Raw genomic sequence first — 23,791 nt, forward strand, 5'->3', positions numbered from 1 at the left:
CAATTTCTAACGTGGAAGGTGGCATTCTTGATTGCGATTACCTCACTTAGGCGAGTTAGCGAGTTACAAGCACTAACAATTCAAGAACCCTTCATGCAAGTACATGCTAACAGGGTGGTTCTTAGAACAAACCCTAAGTTTATGCCAAAGGTTGTATCCAATTTCCATACTAATTAATCAATAGAACTGCCGGTGTTCTTTCAAAATCCACAGTCAGTAGCTAAAAGAGCCCTGCACACACTGGATGTAAAGAGAGCTCTGCTTTATTATGTGGACAGAACGAAATCATTTAGAAAAACAAAGCAATTATTTGTGGCTTTTTCACCACAACATAAAGGAAATCCCATATCAAAGTCAGGAATAGCCAGATGGATAGTTAAATGCATTCAAATATGTTATTAAAAAGCTAAACACACTTTAACTGTCCCCCCAAGAATACACTCTACGCGAAAAATGGAGGCATCCATGGCTTTCCTAGGAAATATTCCTCTTGAAGACATATATAAAGCAGCCACATGGACTACCATACACACTTTCACCAAACACTACTGTGTAGACCTGCAAGCAAAGCAGCAAGCTGCTGTAGGCCAGGCTGTCCTCAAATCCCTCTTTCAAACTGCTGCAGCTGGCACAGGTAACCACCGCTAGAGGAGATACTGCTATACAGTCTTTGCACAGATATGAATTCAGCAGCCCACATGCCTCGAACGGAATATGCTACTTACCAGTATGCATCTGTTCTTGGCATATAGGGCTGCTGACATTCATATCGCCCGCCCTCCTTCCCGGTGCCTGTCGCAGCTGCAGCATTATCTTTGGCATGGCCATCTCTTACTTTCCTATCTCCATCTCTGCCACCATAGCGAAAAACAATCTGAGGATGGAGAAGATGCCCATGCGCACTGTAGCCAAGGGGAGGAGTCACCTATCTCGTGATACTTCGAAGACTCTTCCAGGACAACAAAGTGTAATCATCCTGACCCAACACTAGGCGGCGATCTATGCACAGATATGAATGTCAGCAGCCCTACATGCCAAGAACAGATGCATACTGGTAAGTAGCATATTCCTTTATAATCCCTGGTGCTGCAAAAGTGGCCCCAGTCATTTTCCCCATTGCAAACCCCATGGCCCATAGGTTAACATGGTAGGAAGTTATTGATTAATAAATATTGATAGGAGAGGACTAGCCGGACCATTCAAAGACTTACCAGAATGGTAGTAGTAAATCCGACAATATTCTATTGTTGAATTTCTCCTAAAGTGTACATACAAGAAGTTATAAGACTTTCTTGTTTGTAAGTCCAAATTCAGCCTTCCAGTGGTCTGTCTGCCCTGATTGGAATTTATAGTTTCACACTTTCAAGGACCCCCTTGGAGATTCCAGAACTCCAGGAAGGTGTTCTAACTGGACCCCGCTTGCTGAAGAAGTCGGCCACTACAGGGGTCAGAATTCTTCAGAACAATGTATAAAGGTGTGTCCCTTACAGAGAAAACAAAATGACTTAAAGCGGCACTGTTGGTTTCTAAGCACTACAAAGTGGCTAATCTTTAAAAATTCTTATCTCAGGTTCCCTACAGTGGATTATTTTCGTTTTGGTGTCATTTAAAAGATAAAAATGTTACCTATTTCTATAAATTGGTGTGGGATTTTTATTTTGTGTTGTGTCTTAATTGTTTACTGAAATTGTGTTTTTGAATGCTTTACGTACCAGTCTTTGAAGTTAAGCCTGTCTGCTTGCAGCCACGTTACCAAGGATTGAGCAAAGGAATAATTTTCTAAGACCTATGCTGAGTCCTGTCATGTGTTAGTGGCCTTATTGCCAGTGGCAGACCTATATTTTCCCCTACCAATAACCCACTTTCCAACACGCTGGCTGTGACCTCTTTGCCCTATCCTACTTCCCCTCTTGCTCTGAGCAAGGGACCAGGAGCCCAGCTCCCAGAGCCGCGTGGCCTGCTCGCCAGCAGCCACCAACCGAAGGCCCCCTTTCCCTCATTGGATAACATTGGGCCTACCTGCCTCTGCACCCGGCCGCCCCTGCGCCGCTGGGACTGATCTAACTCTACTCACCTGACCGTGGGGGACCCCTGAGTCTATGCCCAGAACTCTAACTTCACCAACCGGTAATTCACTTAACTGCCATTGGATAACATTGACCCATTTTTGACTCTAACATTTTCGAAGTGTGAAGTTTTGAAAACTGAAAATATTCCTATAAAATCAGCCAAAGTCCGAATTCGAAAATACTTACCTGTGATCAGGAGAGAAGCCAGTACTGTACCTTTCAGCCCAGTACTGAACCACAAAAGTAATCCCTAGCGGGTTTACTAGTAACCTGTATTTTCTCCATAGGAACCCATTGTCTGCTTTTCTATGAAATTTCGTGTCTACTTTTGAAAACTGAAAATATTCTGTAAAAATCGTACGAAATACTGAAACGCAATTACCTACCTGTTTTGAGTTAAGTCTCCAGTGCTGGCCCTAGGAGACTAGTGCTGGGTTACAAAAGTAACGCAATCGTACTTTACCTGTAAACTGAATTTCCTCCTATTGGATAACATTGTCAGAATCGCCTTGAAAAGTTTCTAAGTGTGAACTTTTAAAACCGCTTTATATTCAGGAAAATTCATCACAGTAACTAAAACGTTTTTGCTAATCTGGTTTCAGCTTAGACCCCAGGACTGAATCTAAGATCTAGTCCTGGAACTACCAAAGTAATCCATAACGTACTCAACTGTACTTTCCTATGAAAAACCCATTGAGCTCAATGCTAGAGTGTGTTTCAGAACTGTGTTGCTTATTAGGCTTTCCTGTTTTCAGTTTCTATTTTTGGTAAATTCTGGTGTTTTTTTTTCAGTGTTTTCAATATCTTAAACAGTTATCAGTGGTTATACATTTTCGCGCCACTAAAAACAAAGTGTTTTTCCGGTGTTTATGGAACATTTTGCTTTTTTTATTGCTTGCTTTCTGCACTGAAAGAACATGATATATAAACAGTGTACATATAGTGTATATGAGGTCCAAATAGATTTTTGCAAAATAATCTTATTGTAGTACACCATACATTCAATGAGTCTTTGGGTCATGTGCGCTCGCTCTTTCCTTCCCATGTAAACTTCTGTGAAAAGGCCCTCTCAGCATTCATAACCCCTTGGGATGAGAACCATCAGCTAAGGGACACAGTTGGGATGACTTTCTTTGATGCCACATAAAGCACAAAAAGATAAATATTTGCGTTTTAGTTCCTGTGCATAAGAAAACAGTGCACCAGAATGGACTAAAAAGTCAATAGCATCCCTCATTACCTCTGAAGACTGTAAAGATAAGCACACCGTCTAACTAGTGGCAAGGATCTCCTACAGGGAATCACTTCAGCTCGGGTATCAATTTGACAGGTCATCGCACAACTTTTTTATATACATAGCTGAATCACTGCAAATACAAAAAATATCACTCCAATCTTTGTTGAACTTGGAAAGAACCTTTTCTACAGAGCATTACAAGTCCTACTGCGATCCATGTTTTCCAAAAGTCTGGTGTCAAGTTTTCACCACTATCCCAGATGCTTGGTGATATATATATATATATATATATATATATATATATAATACATCAAACCATAGTTTCTAGTGGGTCAGTATTGATAGTAGGTGAACTGCCAACACCTCCGGCTTTAAACATTCAATGCCAGGTAAATTAACAAAAATATATATATATATATATATATATATATATATATATATATATATATATATATATATATATATATATATATATATTTGTTACTTTACCTTGCATTGAATGTTTAAAGCCGGAGGTGTTGGCAGTTCACCTACTATCAATACTGACCCACTAGAAACTATGGTTTGATGTATTAAGGGTTTTTACCCATTCTCTGTGGGTAAATGTGATGACACATATTAGGAAAGATTTTTATGAAACCAGCTATTTTACCTATCAGTGAAAGAATCAAATGCAGCAAAAATATCAAATAGGAGTTTGATATTTCCTGATTCTCTTCAGTTTATAATATAATTTAACTACACCTAAAATATTAAACTAAACCCTACATCTTTAGACCAAAGGCCACAAAACTGGAAAAAGTAAATGAAGAAGAAACAATATTTTTGTGGCATCCTAAAAGAACAAAACTCAAGCAGAATAATGTTAGCCAGTCTTTCTTACTGCTAGCTTGTATAACAAAGTTAAATTGTATTGACCTCTTCAGGAAGAAAACAATGACTTTCACTCTCTTTTTCCTTTCTTTGATTGGCATTTAGTTTGTGGTTGTGCAGGTGTTTTTTCAGTGTTTATATGTTTTCACCGGTGAGGGCTATTTTTCTTTCAGTGGGGTTTTATCAGTTATTATATGTTTAAACCTAAAACCCCACAGCCTACTTATTATGTATCCTGTAATTATTGTGTGTACAAACTTATTGCTCCTCTGCAAAGTATTTACATGAGAGTACTCATACCTTGAAAAGTATATTTTTATAACTGTTGGTTCTAAAAATAAAACAATATCTGAGGATATAACAACAATTGGCCTGGAGTTCAGTTCTTGAGTGTGTGAGACCATTTGCTGACTGAGCGTGAACAACAAATGCTTTACACTGTCCTCTGGTACTGCCTTACAGCTCGACCACGCAAACCACTTTAGAGAGTAAGGTCAGTTCTGACTTTAACCTCTGTTATACCTCTGGGGTTGGTGGACTCTATACACACTGTACTTCCTTCTAGTCCAGTATATATAGAGCCACTTTCTCACAACAATGCCCTGGGTACCCATGGTACCATTTACCAGGGGCCGACATGTGGCCTGAGATGCCAATTGGGTTTTAACTTCAATACAGTTATAGGGAAGGAACATAGGCCCTGGGCACCTGATTTGCAGGAGCCCAGGGCACCCTCAGTCAAAGCACATCAGCAATTCAGCAAAAAGTGGGGGCATACCATGCAAGAAAGATGGCACGTTCTCACACAGGGTGAAGCGCCATTCCTTATAATGTCATCTTGCAGTGGATTGTTGTTCCTGTGCTCCACCCTTGTTGGCTGGCACAGTTCTGCGTTGTAATAAGTCTTCCTGTTGTGTATCGGGACATTCTTCCCTTGTTGCTCAGCCTCTGGAGAGGGTCTACGCTTCGCTTTGCGGGGTTGTTTCTCGGAGTGATGCTCTGCCTTTACTTCTTGTGTTATTGGTATACAGTGTCTGACACTGTCCTTTATGATGATGATATGCATAATCCGATTTCTTTGTTTTACGGATTTTTCCTTTTTTGCATACTTTTGCCATACTCCGTTTTGTTAGTGACTCCACGGAAAAGTTTCTCTAAAGAAAACTGATGTCAGCGTGCCGGGAGGGACTTGTATGACCTCGCGGACGTCAGGTCGTGTGGCGCCGCCCCCCCCCTGCACGCAGCGCTGCTACTTCAAAAAAAAATTCCGTATCCAGACTGACGCCTGGGGATAATTCTAAGTTAAGGAATCTGCGGCTAGACAGCGTCTCTACCAGATACATAGTTACCGAAGGTAAGTAACTCGTACTTCACAGTCCACACCATACAGTATCACCTAACTTTATTTTGTGGCTGTTTTAGTAGCCCAACAAGCAAGTGTAGGTCAGGCAGTGCTACATACTCTTTCAAACCACTGCAACACCCACAGGTTATCCACTTCTTTACAGTCCGTGCAGAGCATGTGCATCAACAACCACAAATGCCATTGAATGAAATTTCACCTTGTAAGCATGTGTTCTGTAGTAGGGGATCTCTGTGTATAGTCATAATCTAGTGAATAGTCCCGCCCATGTGCGAGGACCCCGGCAATCAAAAATAATCTCTTAAATTGTCAGAAAATTGCAGAACTGCAAAGACGCTTAAGAGAAAATTTAAAGACAAATAATGCAGCCTATATTCACAGGCTACACTGTCCAGTACTTCAACTAGAAAATTCCACCAAAAATCCACAAACAGCAAAGCCTGTCCAGATTTCCCTTGCTTTAACAGCAAACACCCTCAGAAATGATAGAGAAGAAGGCATGGACAGACAAGCCCCATAGGCTGCCATTATGTGGCTTAAATAGGATACTGTGCCTTTAAGAGAACTTTCCAGAACTTCTCCCAGAATGCATAGCAGGTCCCGCTCACTTTCAGTTCTTTTTTCCGGCTCATGCTTACAGGACCATGTGCATTGAGCTCTCCCTTTTTCAAGGGTTTATTGGAGGTTTTTTTGTTTTTTTACACTTTTTGGATTTAAAAGTGTTCTCATTTGATTCTTGGTGTTTCCTTTTCACTTCTGTGTGTTTGTTCAGGCTTTTAGGGATCTAAAATGCCTGCTTTATTCGACAAGTGCCCAGCATGTGGAAGGAAGAAGGCCAAGACTGAGCCACACGACGTCTGCATTCTTTGCCTCCCTGATGAACATGTCCCTGAAGATTGTGACATCTGCCAGACCTTTTCTACAAGGACCCTGAGGGAAAGGCTGAAAATTAGGCTCCAAGGCCTGGAAGAGAGGCGACTGCAGGCTGCAGGTGGGTCTGGGCAGGCTGGGAAGGCTCCCTCTGCCCCTGCTGAGGCCTCTGGGGGGCTCCCCAGAGGCAGGAAGACCAGCAAAAGGTCCCGGTCTCCGTCGACGTCGATAGCATCGACGACGACGTCGAGAGGGATGACGACGGTGTTCCTATGAGAAGTTGGCCTGATGTGCAGTGCTCACTATTCTAGTGATCACTATATATCAGTCCAAACAACCCTTATTGATAATTGGTTGTAAGTCAACCTTATAGACCAGCTATCCTAGTAGCATGGATACGAGCAGTCTAAGGCTAAGACTCTAGAGGGCGTGTTAAGCCAGCTGTTTTACCATCACATTACCCCTTGAACACCCAGTGAAAGGACACCACACAAGTGTTATGAAAATAAACAGTGTATTTATTAGAATCACAACAACCCTGTACTCTTTATGAGGACAGGGTGCTAGGCACACAACAAAACTCTTACGAAAATACTTAAGTTAGCACAGTATATACAAATGCCCGAGGGGCACGAAAAACCATATACTCTCAAAGTGGAATGCGAAATTACTAGCAGGTAAGTACAGTACTAATAGGCTTTGGAATCGCTAGGACTTGACTAGGGAATCGTTAGATTACTTCTAGGAGGCCTAGGGGACTCGGGTGCAGAGTGTGCGCTCTCATGCGGGATGCGGGACAAAGTCTATGATAGCTAGTAAAGTTAAAGTTAGTGTTCACGGGCGAACCCGACCTGGTAGGGAGAAAACGACAGTGGATCCTGTCCCTTGGATAGTGAGGCTATGCTGGGGCACCGAAATGCCGAAGTTACCTAGCCCAGGGGCTGCAGCTGCATATGTCTCAAAAGACGTCGGGAATCCTCGTTGACGGACCAGGAGCCTGGAAGAAAGATGCTGGCAGGCGACCAGTGAAGATTGTTCGAAGTGATCCAAGCCTGGATCTGGAAGAGGGATGACACCTGAAAGCAGAGGGGACCAAGTTCGTGACTACTAGCCAGTAGTCAGTGGGCACCAGGAGGGCACCGGATGGTAGTCACCTCGACTAGGTGAGTGGGCGACGCTGTGCTCTGCAGTTCTCACGGACCAGGAGGCGTTGTCGGCGACCAGGATGGAGAGGCGAGCTGTCCCACGATGGATGAAGCTGTCGGCGTCGAAGTACCCAGGATTGGGCAACAAAGCCTTGGCTAATTCAAGCCCACGCGGTGGACTCAAAATGGCGTCTTGAGTGGACCAGGAGGGTCCGGGGTGCTCCTCTTCTGGAAGGGAGCAAGAGCCAGTCTGGAACAACCAGACCAGCAGCAGTGATGTCGGGCGTCGTTCAGAAGGCCACAAGCCAGCGGGCTAGTAGCCAAACAACGCGGTGAGCAGCAAAAAGCAGAAGGGCCCCACGCCGATCGTGGAGATGCTGGGGGGCTGCTCTTCGGTGCTGGAGCTGCTCAGGGTCGGGGCTTCTCAGACCCCAAAGCACTCGCCAGGAGATTACTCGGCGGGCTTGCTGTGCAGAAGTCGTGCAGTCTTGGCAATAGTCGGTCCCTTGAGGTCTCGTCGCACTCACGGTTCTCAGCTTGGCTGTAGAGGTGAGTAGAGGTCGGAGGTGCCAGGGAAGCCGGGTCTTGTCGAGCTGGGCAGTCGGATTCCGGAGGAAGGACTTACAGCAGACCGCAATGTTCTTCAGATGGTGCCTGCGGATGCAGGGTGACTACTCCTTAGCCACAAGGGAGAATCTTGAAGAAGGAAATCTTGAAGTCCTTTCGCAGAAAGTCGTGTCTTGATTCCAAAGATGATCTAATTTGGAAGGGGGCCTGCTCCTACCTTTATCTGGGAAAAGGGGGCTGGCACGCGACTAAGTCCTGCCCTATGGGTGGGACCAGGAGGGGGGTGGTTACACCCCTCTCCTTTGGCGGGCTTTCCCCAGGCCAGGGGCTGGAGTGCCCCTGGAACTGGTTTCAGCCGGCCTATGCACAGTGAGCACCGGGGTGCCACTTGCAGTCACCTTCCTCTGAAGCCCTGCCTACCTAGGATACACAAAATCCTGTCTGGGACGGTGCTGGCACCGCCCCTGGCAGGAAACCCTTTGTCCTTATCTACTGCTCTGGGAGGACTCCCAGCAGCAGGAGGGCAGACTTGTGTCTCGGTGGCAGCATCCATTTTGTGGAGCTGAGGCTCTGTTTGACTTTAACCGGGGTTAGAGGTTACATGCGTGTCCCTCTAGAAGGGTGGAATGCTAACCCCGTCGCCAGAATTGGCGAGGGGTTAGTATTCCAATTCGTATGACACCTTACTCGACATGTTTTGATAAAGCAATACCAGAGTTGGCATATAACCGCGAGGATTATAATGCACTTAAGAGTATATGGTATGCGATATCATGGAAACGGCTAAGGGATAGATCCCGAAAGCCGCAGACAGGCTCAGCTCATGCCAGAGCACCATCTCACACGATTCCAAGCACTCTGCCTTCAGGATTGTTAAGGCCTGCCATAGGAGTGACTGATAGGAGATCTGTGTGTCCATTTTAGGGTTAGATATAGGTATACTATATCTAAAGCAAAGGGGGATTACACCACCTTGCCCCAGCTGTCAAGCAGCCAGTTGTGTCAGATTTGGATGGCCAGCCTGGGGTGGCATAATACATGCTGCAGCCCCTGGTAGGCCCTGGGTACACCTATGCCCTGGGTACCTAAGGTACACTGTACAGGGACTGATAAGGTGACTCAGTATCCAATTGGATATGTACCTAGGGTACATGGAATCCATTTTACAGAGAGAGCAGTAGGCCTGGGGTCCTGAATAGCAGGGCCCCAGGTCAACTAAGTCAGAAAACCAGCAAAACACCAGGCAAAAAGTTGGGGGCAACCATAGTCCGGGATCTACCTTCCTACAGTTCCCCTTCTCCCCGGGGCTCCGGGTCGAGACAGCGTGGAAGATCGACGTCGAGAGGCCTGGCTAGGCTGCCGTCGAAGTCACCGCCGACGGCGTCGTCGAAGTCGAGGCATCGCCGTCGACGAAGTCACCGCCGACGGCGCCGGTCGCCGCCGACCAGCTCGACGTCGAGGGGATCCTCGGCGTCGAGGACCGTGAGGAAACGGTCATCGAGGAGGAAGAGTCTACGCTCGCCGTCGAGGTCTGACCGCTCGTCGTCGAGGGGGCGACGATCGTCGTCGAGGAAGAAACACTCGACGTCGAGGAGACGGCGTTCGACGCCAGAGTCGAGGGATCGCCGTTCCACGCCTGAAAAACGACGCTCGACGTCGAGCAGGAAAAGATCAGCGTCACCGAGGATCTCAACCTCCTCTAAGAGGCGCAGGAGGGATTCTGGCGCCAAAAGTCACGCTGGATCTGGTGAAGGACGTCGGAGGCGTCGCTCACGCTCTGGAGGGTCTGGATCACAGGCCCCTCCTTCGAAGAAGTCATCGGGCACGGTGTACTCGGTGGTATATACACCGCCAAGGCCTGCGACCACTCCGCCTCTACCGAAGGAAGCTCTTCCGGCTAATCCACCGCTCCCCTCCCTGCCTCCGCCGCCTCCTGCGGGGCAGCCTCTGCCGCCAGTCCCTCCTCATAGGCCACCGCGGTCGGTGTCGCTGCCTCTGCTTCCGACACCTCCTAAGGCATGGGTACTCACAAACTTTCTCTCAGGGGCCAAATGTACAGTGTGGTTTGTGTCCGAGGGCCGCACCAGTGGGGGCGGGGTCAGTGGGGAAGGGGGCGGGCTAGAGCAACAAAAAAAAAACTGACCATGAGATTGATCACAGGTCCCTGCAGCGGACGCCTTCGTCCACTGAGCCACCAGACCTGGCATACACAAATCTCTCTTTCTCTCTCTCTCCCTCTCTCTCTCCCTCTCTCTCTCCCTCTCCCTCTCTCTCTCCCTGTCTCCCTCTGTCTCACTCACTCGGACTGTCTCACTCCCACCCTCTGCCTCTCTTCCACCCTCTGCCTCTCTTCCACCCTCTACCTCTCTCCCACCCTCTGCCTCTCTCCCACTCTCTGCCTCTCTCCCACCCTCTGCCTCTCTCCCACCCTCTGCCTCTCTCCCACCCTCTGCCTCTCTCCCACCCTCTGCCTCTCTCCCACCCTCTGCCTCTCTCCCACCCTCTGCCTCTCTCCCACCCTCTGCCTCTCTCCCACCCTCTGCCTCTCTCCCACCCTCTGCCTCTCTCCCACCCTCTGCCTCTCTCCCACCCTCTGCCTCTCTCCCACCCTCTGCCTCTCTCCCACCCTCTGCCTCTCTCCCACCCTCTGCCTCTCTCCCACCCTCTGCCTCTCTCCCACCCTCTGCCTCTCTCCCACCCTCTGCCTCTCTCCCACCCTCTGCCTCTCTCCCACCCTCTGCCTCTCTCCCACCCTCTGCCTCTCTCCCACCCTCTGCCTCTCTCCCACCCTCTGCCTCTCTCCCACCCTCTGCCTCTCTCTCTCCTTTCTCTGCCTCTCTCCCTTTCTCTGCCTCTCTCCCTTTCTCTGCCTCTCTCCCTTTCTCTGCCTCTCTCCCTTTCTCTGTCTGCCTCTCTCCCTTTCTCTGTCTGCCTCTCTCCCTTTCTCTGCCTCTCTCTCTCCCTTTCTCTGTCTGCCTCTCTCCCTTTCTCTGTCTGCCTCTCTCCCTTTCTCTGTCTGCCTCTCTCCCTTTCTCTGTCTGCCTCTCTCCCTTTCTCTGTCTGCCTCTCTCCCTTTCTCTGTCTGCCTCTCTCCCTTTCTGTCTGCCTCTCTCCCTTTCTGTCTGCCTCTCTCCCTTTCTCTGCCTCTCCCTTTCTCTGTCTGCCTCTCTCCCTTTCTCTGTCTGCCGCTCTCCCTTTCTCTGCCGCTCTCCCTTTCTCTGCCGCTCTCCCTTTCTCTGCCGCTCTCCCTTTCTCTGCCTCTCTCCCTTTCTCTGTCTGCCGCTCTCCCTTTCTCTGTCTGCCTCTCTCCCTTTCTCTGCCTCTCTCCCTTTCTCTGCCTCTCTCCCTTTCTCTGCCTCTCTCCCTTTCTCTGTCTGCCGCTCTCCCTTTCTCTGCCTGCCTCTCTCCCTTTCTCTGTCTGCCTCTCCCTCCCTCTGTCTCCCTCCCTCTGGGACACGCCGCCTCAAAACGCCTTCCCTGTCGTCCTCCGGTGCTCTATGTTGGTCCCAATGGTTGGGATGTCACTGAGCACCAGGTTGGCTCTGGGTCTCAGTTGAATGGGCTTGTGTCCACTTCGAATATATGAATTATGACTGTCTTGTAGGTGCTGATTGACCTGGGTTCATAGACACTGGTCATTTCAATGGAAAAAGTTTACGGCTTTAAGGGAGCAGGGGGTCTGCATGGATCTGCATTGTACAGCCCACAGACTTCTCGGGCGATCTTCTCCCAAAGGACCCCTCCTACCAGCCGCCCTGGCCGAGGCAGCTTCCGGGACACACACTGCCGCACTTGAGCAATTAACAGGTCTTTAAAAGACCATTAGCATGTTAATGGGGCTTTGTTGGCATTTCACCTCTTCTTAGGCCCCTGCAGCTCGACTCATTCACTGGAATCGCCCTGGCCCCGCAGCAGAGTCTCTCAGAGTCTCTCAGAGTTGCGCTGCTGAAACACTGTGTTTGCAGACACTCTAAAAAAAATTCCCAAAACACGGGTACAATGTCAGCAAGGTCCGCGGGCCGCAAAGGAAGGCTTGCCGGGCCGCCACTGGCCCGCGGGCCGTACTATGAGTACCCGTGTCCTAAGGGTACGCCTACTCCGAAGCCCCGGGATAGGCCACGGAAGACGCCTCCACGGAAACCGGTGGAGCGCCCACGTGCTGGGAGGTCGCGCTCCCGCTCCAGGCGGAGGGAACGTTCGCGTCACAGGTTTTCCACACGATCTAGACGGCGCCACAGGAGACACAGGTCTCGTTCACGGACCTGGTCGTCTGGGACCAGAGACTACTCCCCGACCTTGTCGGATTCGCCGGACACGAGGGTTTCACCGATCGACGATCTGGTGTCCTTCCAGGACGTGCTGTTACGGGGTGCGGCGAAATACGGCATTACTTGGACGGTGCCCACTCCAAAGACATCGGTCATCTTCGAGACGCTCCATCAGAAGCATTTGTCTCGGCCGTTACTACCACTGGTGCCGGGCCTGGAAGAACCGGCCCTGGATCTTTTCCTCACTCCAGCGGTGACTAAGGCGGCACCTTCCAGACTGCAGAAGAAGTACCGGGCTCCGGACTCGGACCCGGCCTTTCTAAGGCTGGAGCCCCCTCCAGACTCGGTGATTGTGACGGCGGCGCGCAAACAGCATGCCACCACACCTTCCTCCACGGTTCCGCCAGATAAGGAATGTAGGTGGTTGGATTTGTCTGGGAGAAGAGTTTGTGGGACCTCTGCAACCTCAATGAAGGCAGCTAGTGCCACTGCCTTGTTGGGTCGGTATGACAGAGCCCTCTGGGAATCCCTTCAACAATTTGTGGAGCTCCTTCCGCAGGACAAGACTTCCAAGAGGTGCTAAACGAAGGAATGTTGGTGGCGAATCAAGTCATCAGCGCTGCAGCCGACTCTTCTCTACTGGCGGCGCATGGTTTCTGCCACGGAATAAACCAGCGACGACATGCATGGCTCCGCCTTACGTCTTTGAAACCGGACGCTCAGCAGAGGGTTGCCAATCTGCCATTCTCTGGCGAAACCCTGTTCGGGAAGCACCCTGATGATGAAATGGCCCGCATGAAGGCGGAAGCTGAAACGCTCACAGCGGTGGGTTTGGAGGAGACCAAGAAGACGTACCGTCTGTTCCAACTGTGGAAAAGTAAATTTTGCCATGTTCTGTGTCCCTACGTGTCATCCATAATATGTTATGTGTGCATGATTAAATATGCATATGTACTCCCCATGTTCGATTCATGACGCAATTATAGTTGTGTCCACCTCTAGTATGCCAGTTTCCAGTTCTCGTGAATACTACGAATATCAGGCCTATGTAAAGCTACGTTGCCACGTTTCTCAGTGTGCACGTTATTCCATTATAAAGTCCCCGTCTCTAGGCCTCGAAAGGGCCCGGACATCAGATTCAGCTCCTGTCTCCTGAAGCCTCGCTGAGGAGCGATACAGCCCCCACCTGTATCCTCGACCCTTCACTTACTTCCTGCCTCACAGTGCCCGGTTCAGCCTGGCTCAGTCTCTGAGTCTGCCAAGAATATGTTATGATTCCAGTTATCAGTTCAGTCCTCCTTCTCTGCATTCCTAAACTACTGAATCGCATCAATAGTTTCCGTCATTGTCTAGCCTTCACGTCTCCACGTTAGAGAAATACTGCATTTAATGGTCATTTAATATTCTTCATCACGCACTACATGTAGAATAATGCATGGTCCAGTCTTAGAATCAAGTTAGCCTTTCCTCTCCTGACTTCTAGTTTATATCAACATGTTCTCTAAACATCAGATACTAGATACTGTTTAGGTACATGTCGCCCTGACTCTCCAGACTTCAGTCTCTGCTCCTAGCACAGAGTTCATAGCCCCCAGCTTCTCCTAGTGATACGTCATTTGCTAGTTTACGCGCACCATCAGGTTAGAGGTCCCGGCTCCTTAGGTAGCCCCCTCCAATGTTTCCGCCCCATTCATGACATATTCTGTTACGTTTGCATCACATGTCTATGTATACGCCCCGTTACACCTCTTTTCACCCTTATCTTTCGCGACTGCTACGCGTCACACCTTCTGCTCCACCCACTGCTACGCCTACTGCAATGTAATGCTATGTGTTTGCGTTATGTATATATGCTCATGTATTGTTATTAAAAGTCAGCGCGCTCATCCCAGATCCAGCCCCAGCAGCTGCTGGGCCCTGCTATCCTATTCCTATGCAGGTTGTCCTGTTCCTGTCCTTTATGCTGTAATAAACCTGCAAAACTCCTACTACCTCGAATCTTGACTCTTATTTATTGAGCTATCTGTTATGATATATGTCTAGTCAAAAAGAGAGGTATTATTTATTTATTTACCACACAACGCCGGTTCGGTGGTCAAGGCAGAGGGCGTGGCCAGTCTTCTGGACAACAGCAGCAGCAACAGCAGCAGCAGTTCAGAAGACCATTCCAGAAACGCCAGAGGGGCAGAGGCGGCCATCAGTCGGCACCAGCGACTAAGGGCCAGGCCGGGTCTAGGCCCTGAGCACTTACTTCCCCGACAACTGTTACCCGCTCCGGTGGGGGGAAGCATTCAATTTTATCTGGCAGAGTGGAGAAAAATTACTCAGGACAAGTGGCTGCTGGATATTGTTTGCAATGGATACAGTATTCGGTTCACCAGCCCTCCTCCATCGATTCCTCCGGTCGGCTCGCAGTATCAGCTGCGCGAGCTCCAGGCGGAGGCCGATATCCTGTTAAGGAAAAGGGCGATAGAAGTCGTACCTCTGTCTCAAAGAGGAAGAGGTCTGTACTCCCGTTTCTTTCTGGTTCGAAAAAAGAACAAGAACGAGTTCAGGCCCATTCTGGATTTGCGACGAGCAAACAAGTGGATTCGCAGAGAAAAGTTTTGCATGCTGTCGTTGCATCAGATTTATCCTAAGCTGCTGTGTGCCATAGACCTCCAGGATGCTTACTTCCATGTGCCCATTGCACACAAACACAGGAAGTTCCTGCGGTTCCAGGTCGGCGCCAATCACTATCAATACACAGTGCTGCCATTCGGACTGAAGTCTGCGCCGAGGACATTCTCAAAGTGCATGGCGGTGGTAGCCGCACACCTACGGAGGAACAAGGTGTTTGTCTACCCATACCTGGACGACTGGTTGATCAAGGCCTCCTCCTTCACGGAAGCGCAAGCGCACTTCCAGAAGACGTGCGTTCTCTTGAACAAGCTGGGGTTGCACATCAACATGTCCAAGTCGGTTCCGACTCCAGTCCAGTGCATCCAGTACTTGGGAGCCTCCATCGATACGCTGCCAGCAAGCGTGTCTCCTTCGGAGGAGCGACGATTATCACTGCTTCGGAAGGCTCGGGCTCTCATGACCGCTCCATCCACAACAGTGAGGACGATGTCTTCTCTGCTGGGATCGATGGCCTCCTGTATCTTCCTGACGCCACATGCACGGCTGCACATGAGACCGTTGCAAGAGTGCTTGGAGGATCAGTGGGATCAGAGAAGAGGATCTTGGGACGACAAGATACGTCTATCTCTGCATGCTCTTCAGTCTCTGAAGTGGTGGTGTTCAGCGGAGAATCTCCTCAGAGGGGTTCCCTTCCACAAGGACATTCCCACTCAGGTTATCGTGACGGATGCTTCTCTCCAGGGCTGGGGAGCGCATTCCGGAGACCTACAGATTCAAGGGACGTGGTCCCCGACGGAGTCCACGTACCACATCAATTTCCTGGAACTCAGCTGTTCACTTGGCGCTGAAGGCCTTTCACCCGTCCTTCCAGACCGACTATTTACTTGTGCAAACGGACAATACGACCACAATGTATTACCTCAACAAGCAGGGAGGCTCGAGGTCACGTACCCTGTCGCAGGAGGCGCAGGCGATCTGGCGCTGGCTTCTGGCTCGAGGACTGACGATCACGGCTACCCACCTGCCAGGTGTGCAGAATGTTCAGGCAGACGCGCTGAGCAGACTGATTCAGGAAAACCACGAATGGGTCATAAACGACTAAGTACTAGGAGAAGTCTTCGCAAGGTGGGGGACTCAAGACGTAGATCTGTTCGCCACCGCCGAAAACAGCAAATGTCGAGGCTTCGCCTCCAGGTACTACCAGCCGGGGATGCTGGGGAACGCGTTATAGATCAACTGGTCGAACAGCTTTCTGTAAGGTTTTCCACCCATTCCCCTGATTCCGACGGTTCTCATCAAGCTGTCCCAGTCCAGGGCGCGGATGATACTGATTGCCCCGGAATGGCCCAGACAGTGGTGGTTCACGGACCTGCTTCACCGGTCTCTCCTTCCTCACATTCGGCTGCCGTGCAGGCCGGACCTTCTCACGAAGTTCGGGGGGCTGATGTTGCACCCCAACCTCTCGTCTTTGAGTTTGGCAGCATGGCTCCTGAGTTTGTGCAATATGGTCATTTGAATCTTCCTGCAGATTGTATGGACATACTGAAGGAGTCTAAGACCTTCCACTAGGACTTCCTATGCTTACAAGTGGAAGAGATTTTGCATCTGGTGCAAGTCTAAGAACTATGTTCCGACGACTTGTAAGGAAGATGTCATCCTTCCTTATCTTCTACAGTTGGCGCAGTCTGGCCTTAACCACTTCCATGCTAATGACAAGGTCAACTCGTCATGGGTTTTACCTGCCCTGTGCTTATGACGAGTTGACCTTGTCATGAACAATGGAGAATCTGAGATTGTAGCACACAGCAGGAAAACCCCTTAGCAGCCAAGGTGTTAATGTCCATTCTATTAAGGTTTATCTTGCTGCTTTGACTGCCTACAGGAAATGCCCTTCGCAGACTTCCTTCTTCCAGATCCCTGTGATCAAAGATTTTTTGGAGGGCTTGAAGAAAGTGTTCCCTCCTGTCAGGCTGCCTTCGCCTTCATGGGAATTGAATGTGGTGCTGTCCAGGTTGATGAAGGAGCCTTTTGAACCTATTCATAAGGCTTCGTTGCAGCACCTGTCCTGGAAGGCGGCGTTCCTCGTGGCCATTACATCGGCCCGCAGGGTGAGTGAAATTCAGGCGCTGTGTTGCCAAGAACCTTATACTGTATTTCATGCTGCTAAGGTTGTTATGCGTACTCACCCTAAATTTCTTCCAAAGGTTATTTCTGATTTTCATGTCAACCAGACCATAACTTTGCCTACGTTTTTTCAGAATCCTTCATCTCCAGCGGAAAGGTCGTTACATTCCCTGGATATTAGGAGGGTATTGAAATTTTATCTGGATAAGACCAAGGATATTCGTAGGTCTGACCAATTGTTTATCAATTATGGATCTGTCAGGACGGGTCTTGCGACCTCTAAGCATTCTATCTCTAGGTGGATTGTGTCCTGCATACAATTATGTTACCAAAAAGCTAATAAGACCTTAGGAGGTAAGCCTAAGGCTCATTCCACCAGGGGCAAAGCTGCCACGACAGCCTTGCTCCGTAATGTTCCGATTGCAGAAATCTGCAAGGCGGCCACTTGGAAGTCGGTTCATACCTTTGCTAAGCATTACTGCCTGGACACTGAAGCCAGGGCAGACGCTCAGGTTGGGCAGGCTTCGCTGCGAAATCTGTTTGCACATTAGTGGCGTTATTTCTCGTTTCTCCACCGCCGCTTTGGTGTGGGGATGGGCTTGCCATTCTATTCACTAGATTATGACTATACACAGAGATCCCCTACTACAGAAGGAGTAGTTTCTGTCCTGTAACTCCAGTTCTGTAGTAGGGGTATCTCTGTTAGTCATAAGCGCCCTCCCGCCTCCCCGGTGGAGAGAGATGTTCAGTTGAGGAATGCGACAGGTCTGGCGTGTTACGCCTTCAAAAAGAACTGAAAGTGAGAGGGACCTGCTATGCATTCTGGGAGAAGTTCTGGAAAGTTCTCTTAAAGGCACAGTATCCTATTTAAGCCACATAATGGCAGCCTATGGGGCTTGTCTGTCCATGCCTTCCTCTCTATCATTTCTGAGGGTGTTTGCTGTTAAAGCAAGGGAAATCTGGACAGGCTTTGCTGTTTGTGGATTTTTGGTGGAATTTTCTAGTTGAAGTACTGGACAGTGTAGCCTGTGAATATAGGCTGCATTATTTGTCTTTAAATTTTCTCTTAAGTGTCTTTGCAGTTCTGCAATTTTCTGACAATTTAAGAGATTATTTTTGATTGCCGGGGTCCTCGCACATGGGCGGGACTATTCACTAGATTATGACTATAACAGAGATACCCCTACTACAGAACTGGAGTTACAGGACAGAGACTACTCCTTCTTGGCCTGCAGTGCTATAGATCCACATGCGTCCACCACTCTTTCCGGACACCTGTGGCCGTTGCAGTTCCTTACATTTATTAGTTTTCACTATTTATACATTTAGCATGGTCATCTTATTACACATAAGTGAGGCTCCCTTCTCACCCTCCTGCGGGATAACAATCTAACAATTGAGTTGATGCCTGTGCGAATTACTACTAAGAAGAGGAGTCACTTGACCTTGTGACTTGAAAAACTTTATCAAAGAGAAAAAACTTGTACAACTCTGGACCCAACTCTACATTGCAGTAGTATGCAGTGCAGGTACATTTACACCACTACATGCCATGAACTGGTGCTTACAGGGTAAGTAGTATATTTCTTTCCTCACATACTTTGTTGCCATCCTCACCCGCCATGTAGAAATACAATCTATGGAGTTTATGCCTGTGCGCATTGCCAACTATGGCGGTGTCACTATAGCTCGTGACTCAAGTCCTTTTCGAGAAAACAAAATTATACAAGTCCAAGCCCAAAACTAGATGGCAGGAGTAGACCGAACATGTGAATCTGCATTACCGCATGCTTCGAAAAGATGCTTATAGGGCAAGTAACATAATCCATCTACTGACTATACTTTCTGATTTCCTGTAACTTTTTCTTCCTTCCAAATGCATTTGCCGATATTAGTGAAACACAGGTAGGCTTTCTCAATTTATTTGAGAGAGGCAAGTTAAATACTTGCAGGTCTGAAAAGGAAATGTTTCTCTTACCTGAGCTATGTTTTTCTTTTATCCATTAGAATGTTGATATTCTTAAGGATCCAGAAACGGTGAAGCAGCTTGGTAGCATTTTAAAAACCAATGTTCGAGCTTGTAAAGCAGTTGGTCACCCATTTGTAATTCAGCTTGGAAGGATATATTTAGATATGCTGAATGTGTACAAGTGCCTAAGTGAAAATATTTCTGCAGCCATTCAGGCTAACGGTAAGGAGGTTTATAATGGTTTAATTTCTCTCATATGTCCTGAATTGCATGAATGTTTGTAAAAAAAAAAAAAAAGGCAATTCTGTATGTCAGTCAGATTACCAAAATAGAATTTCCTATACCTAGGAGTCTCTCTTAATTGCTTTGGTAATATGGATTCTTCAGACCCTTGCCTGTGTGATCACTGTTTTTTCTAGTAGGACTGAGACAGATGTGTAATAAATGTACAGGATCTCTCAACCCTGCATCATTTTAGCACTTGCTTTTATCTTCCATAATGTGCCATCAACTAGCTTGGTGCGGAAAAAGGGGCATTTGGTCTGTGAACGAAATTTGAGTGTCCATTTATTATGCATATTCTCCAGTATTGAATATTTCATGGATTCACGTGCTTTTATCTTCCCTGTCGTCATGGTGGGAGTCTCGAGGTAGTTTGAAAAGCAGTACTATAAAAGTACATTAGAAAACATAAAAAAGAAAGGAAAACTTTAAAATTAATCAGCATCTTTATGTAGGTCGAAACTTTTACCAACCAGAGACGAGCCCTAGACCTCCACTCCCCAGAAGAGCCACCATCTCTCAGATTTCTAACCACATTTGTGCAAGGGGTGTCTTCCATAGGTCTTCTCAGTTTGTCAGTGAGTGAACTTTTGACCCTGCTAGAATTTATCTCAAGGTACGGTTCTTATACCTTCTTAGCTTCTAAAATGTCAGTGAGATCAAAGAAGAGGCTTTGTAGACCATGCAGATCTTGTGGGAAAGCAAGACTTTTCTCTGAGGACCCCACAAAGACTCTCTATTTTCTTTATCTCAAACATTCACCCAAGTACTGTAAATACTGCATAACCTTTTTAGCCAAAACTCTGAAGGACATGAAGGCCAGATAGTTATGGCTCCAAAAGAAAAAATCTGAATCGTACTCTGAATCTGATGTTGAAGAAAGTTCTGGGCCATCCTCAGCTGGAAAGAAATGTAAAAATTAGAGCTCTACCTCATTAAAGACTGATCCTAAGAAAAGGAAGGCAGATAAATTCTCCTCTGCCGAAAAAGCAGCCTTGAAACGGACTCTGGTCTGAAAGTCTTCTGCTGCTTCTCTGCCTGTCACAACTCTTCTAACAGGCTTCGTCAACGAAAAAAGCTCTGTCCACTGACCTATCGTCAAACGACAGCCAAATATCCATAGTAGTCAGTAGCGTCGACTGTGTCAACGACGCCAGTGGTGACTGCCTCGTCGACAAATACTGTGACTACAATCACCTCATCAATGGCATAGTCGACGATCACGTCTACGGCTCAGACTACAGGAACTCAATCGACGATAGTATATGACCTGTTGACGGGCATTCAGTTGATAAGTGTTTAAATCCCCTTTTAGACTGCTGATATCGACTACTATCCCGTTCAGACATCTCACTTTGACTGCGTCATCAACGGAACACAAACAGGACATTAAAAGTCTCCAATTGAGCCAAAAGTCTCCAGATTTGACATCTCTCTCCAAGATATCACCTCTGCCGCCCTCTCACCTTCTTGATACAGAGTAATCGGTAGATGAAAGTTTGTTCGGTCCAGCTTACAGCCCATCACAACTCGGGGTTAAATGCCAGGTCACAGATGAGGAAGAGGAGAGACACATGCAGGACACGTTGTTTTATATGGAAAGGTTGTTACTCCTTCACGGATCATTCTCAGGCGCAACAATGCAACTCTTTCCAGGAACACTATCCATATGAAGCTTACGAGGAGCAATAGGAGGTATGGAGAGATTCCATGCTGGTACCATCTTCCCTGGTCACTGACCTTAGGCAATTGCTCCATGATTATTAAAAAGATTTCCAGACTCACGCTCCAGTTCCACTGATGCCCAGAAGACCGGGTTTTCAGGTTCTTTCACAACCGCCAGTGGTTACTCCACTGCCTGGTGCTGAAGAAGAGAGACCTGCACCTTTGTGCATTACAATACAAGATGACTACATCGAGAGTGAAGCAGACGATCAGCCTGAGGAGGGTGACCTCATTCAGGATCCAAACTTGGTTGTCCGAGAATGGGATTATTACATTGCTCCATCTTCACCGACTCCTTCCCTTGTCCAGTAAGTTTATCTCCGGGAGATATTGCAGGCTTTCATGCGTTACTGGAAAAGGCCACTAAAAGATTTGATTTGCCTTTACCTGTAGTAAAAACCAAATGCTCCCTCCTATGATTTTAAGGATCCGGCTAAAAAATGCTGTTTGAAACTTATGAGGAATCCAGCCTATGTTCCTGCTGTATTGGCGAGGATGGAAAAGAAATACAAAGCACTTGATTCTGCTCCGGCGTATTAGACTGGGCATCCTCGACCGGATTCAGTAATAATGCAAGGTGCACAGAGGCGCTACAAGAATCTGCAATCTCCTTGTTATGTGCCTCAATGCCTTAGCAATCCTGGGGCGGTACGACCGCCAGTTGTGATCGGATCTTGCACCTCTTTTTGAACATCTTCCCGAAGATAAATAGAAGTAAGCCAGACTTCCTGCAGGAAAGGTGCTAGAGCTACCTCTGAAGTCATTGATTCAGCAATGGATCCGTCTGCGATCGCTTTCAGACAAATGACAGAAGCCGCTTTCCTTTATAGACAGGGCTGACTGAGGGCAACGTGCTTCTGCCCTGAAGTTCCATCAAAGATTTTAGATAAGCCCTTTGATGGGGAAAACCTGTTTGGAAAGCACGGCGACGAGGAGTTACAGGGGGTATCAAGAAGGATACAGACAGAACGTACCTTATGTATGCTGCCGCAAATGCGGTTTCAGTCCCTTCGTGGAGGACGAGGACCGTTTTAACAAAGATCGTCCTATCAAGTATACAGATTTCAGCCGTATTCATAAACAAATTACATACAGCCATATGGAGGACAGCAACATTTTTGTGCCTCCAATGCGTCGTGCAATCGGCTAGACGCAAGCCTGCGGCACAAGGTAAACCTCAAGATTCCTCTAGACGGCAGTGACGTTTTCTGTTCACCAGCCGCCTTCTTCTTGATTTCAGCTTCATCATCTTTCTCCCTTTCTGTGCCAGTGGGAAGCCATCACAAAGGACAAATAGGTACTGGAAATAATCTATCGGGCCACACCCTAGAATTTGTTCGCAAGCCCCCTCGAAATCCGCCCGCAAGGAGAACGTATCAACATCTTCTTTTGTTAAAGCAAGTTATCACGACCTTGCTGTTAAAAGGGGCTGTTGGCTGAGATCCGGTGCAAGAGGCTTCTCAGGTGCGAAATTATGGGGATAATGCAGAAGGAAAAAAAGTTTGATGTCTCCCTTCAAGAGAAAAGAGACCTTCAACGGAAAATAGATGGAACTGGAGCCCCCCACCGACTCCTGAACCGCAGGAACGGGAGGGGCAGGAGATCTGTGAAGACCCTGAAGCTCAAGGTATGTTCCAAGACTTAGCAAAGTCAAATTTGTTCCAGACAGTTGCAGAACTTCAAAGCAATGTGCCCAGAAGACGAAATTGACACTTATCAGTCTAGGCCTTTGCCTCATAACGAGGTACAGTCAGTTGATAAAAAGGGCTGCAGACAAATATGGAGTGCAATTGGACGAGAAAAAAAGTCAATCGTGCTTCCTCCTAGAGACTTTAATGCCTTCCCAAAGTAAGAATAACATGCAGGTCTGTAACACCAATGGCAGAGAAAAAATAGAAACACTCCTCAAAAGACCTCCTGTACATTAGAGTACCTGTAAAAGCAGAATCCATCATTGTTGCCACAACCAGAAAGAGGGCTAACCTAACAATATAATTCGGACCACCACCGAATAAAAAAGTGAAAAATGGTGTGGAGAAAATTTGAAAGAGGAGCAGCAACACAGTGGCACTTAGCAAATTCAAATGCCCTGCTCAACAGGAATGCACATCAACACTGGGGAGAAATAGTAGAGCTGATGAAACATCTACAGAACAAAGCTAGAAACACGCAGCATCCTTGTCAGAAGAAGGGAAAAACATTGCAAAAAACCTGCCTAAAATCAGCACAAGATACAGCGGATACAGCAAGTAGGCAGATAATGGGTACCACCTTAAGACTGCATGCCTGGCTACGGGTGAACGGTTTTAAAACTAAGGTACAGGCAAACATCATTAACTCTCCGTTCAGGGGAGAACAATTGTTTGGAAGTGCAGTAGACCACACACTACAACAAATAAAAAAAAAGACAGGAACACCGCCAAGTCCAAGAGCCATGCAATTCGGGTGACACCTAAGGAGAGGATCCGCAACTACAAGGAGCCTGGGCACAACCTCCCACCACGCCAGCTGTAATCACAAATGCAACAATGGCAGTACCAAACACATCTACGCCAAACCTTTCGGGGACTAGCAATGGGAATTACACAGTCACAAATTTGAGTGGCTGCAGCAATTAGCAAGTTACTGCATGCAACCGTACCCCCATGTCTCCCACACGTGGGCGGAAGGATAAAAG

General features: G+C 47.7%; 1 protein-coding gene across 2 annotated transcripts in view; it reads left to right on the top strand.

The window, feature by feature from the left end:
* The window catches only part of XPO1 (exportin 1), a 960,241-nt gene that overhangs the window by 690,103 nt on the left and 246,347 nt on the right, over positions 1-23,791 (top strand). For both annotated transcript variants that reach the window (XR_013596235.1, XM_078649290.1), the window contains exon 18: positions 19,146-19,329. Coding sequence is in view for 1 of the 2 variants with exons in the window: in XM_078649290.1 (XP_078505416.1) it covers positions 19,146-19,329 (184 nt within the window). In the remaining variant the exon portion in view is untranslated. The remainder of the gene's footprint in view (positions 1-19,145; positions 19,330-23,791) is intronic.

Source organism: Lissotriton helveticus, chromosome 6 (genome assembly GCF_964261635.1).
Source record: "Lissotriton helveticus chromosome 6, aLisHel1.1, whole genome shotgun sequence".
Lineage (NCBI taxonomy): Eukaryota > Metazoa > Chordata > Amphibia > Caudata > Salamandridae > Lissotriton > Lissotriton helveticus.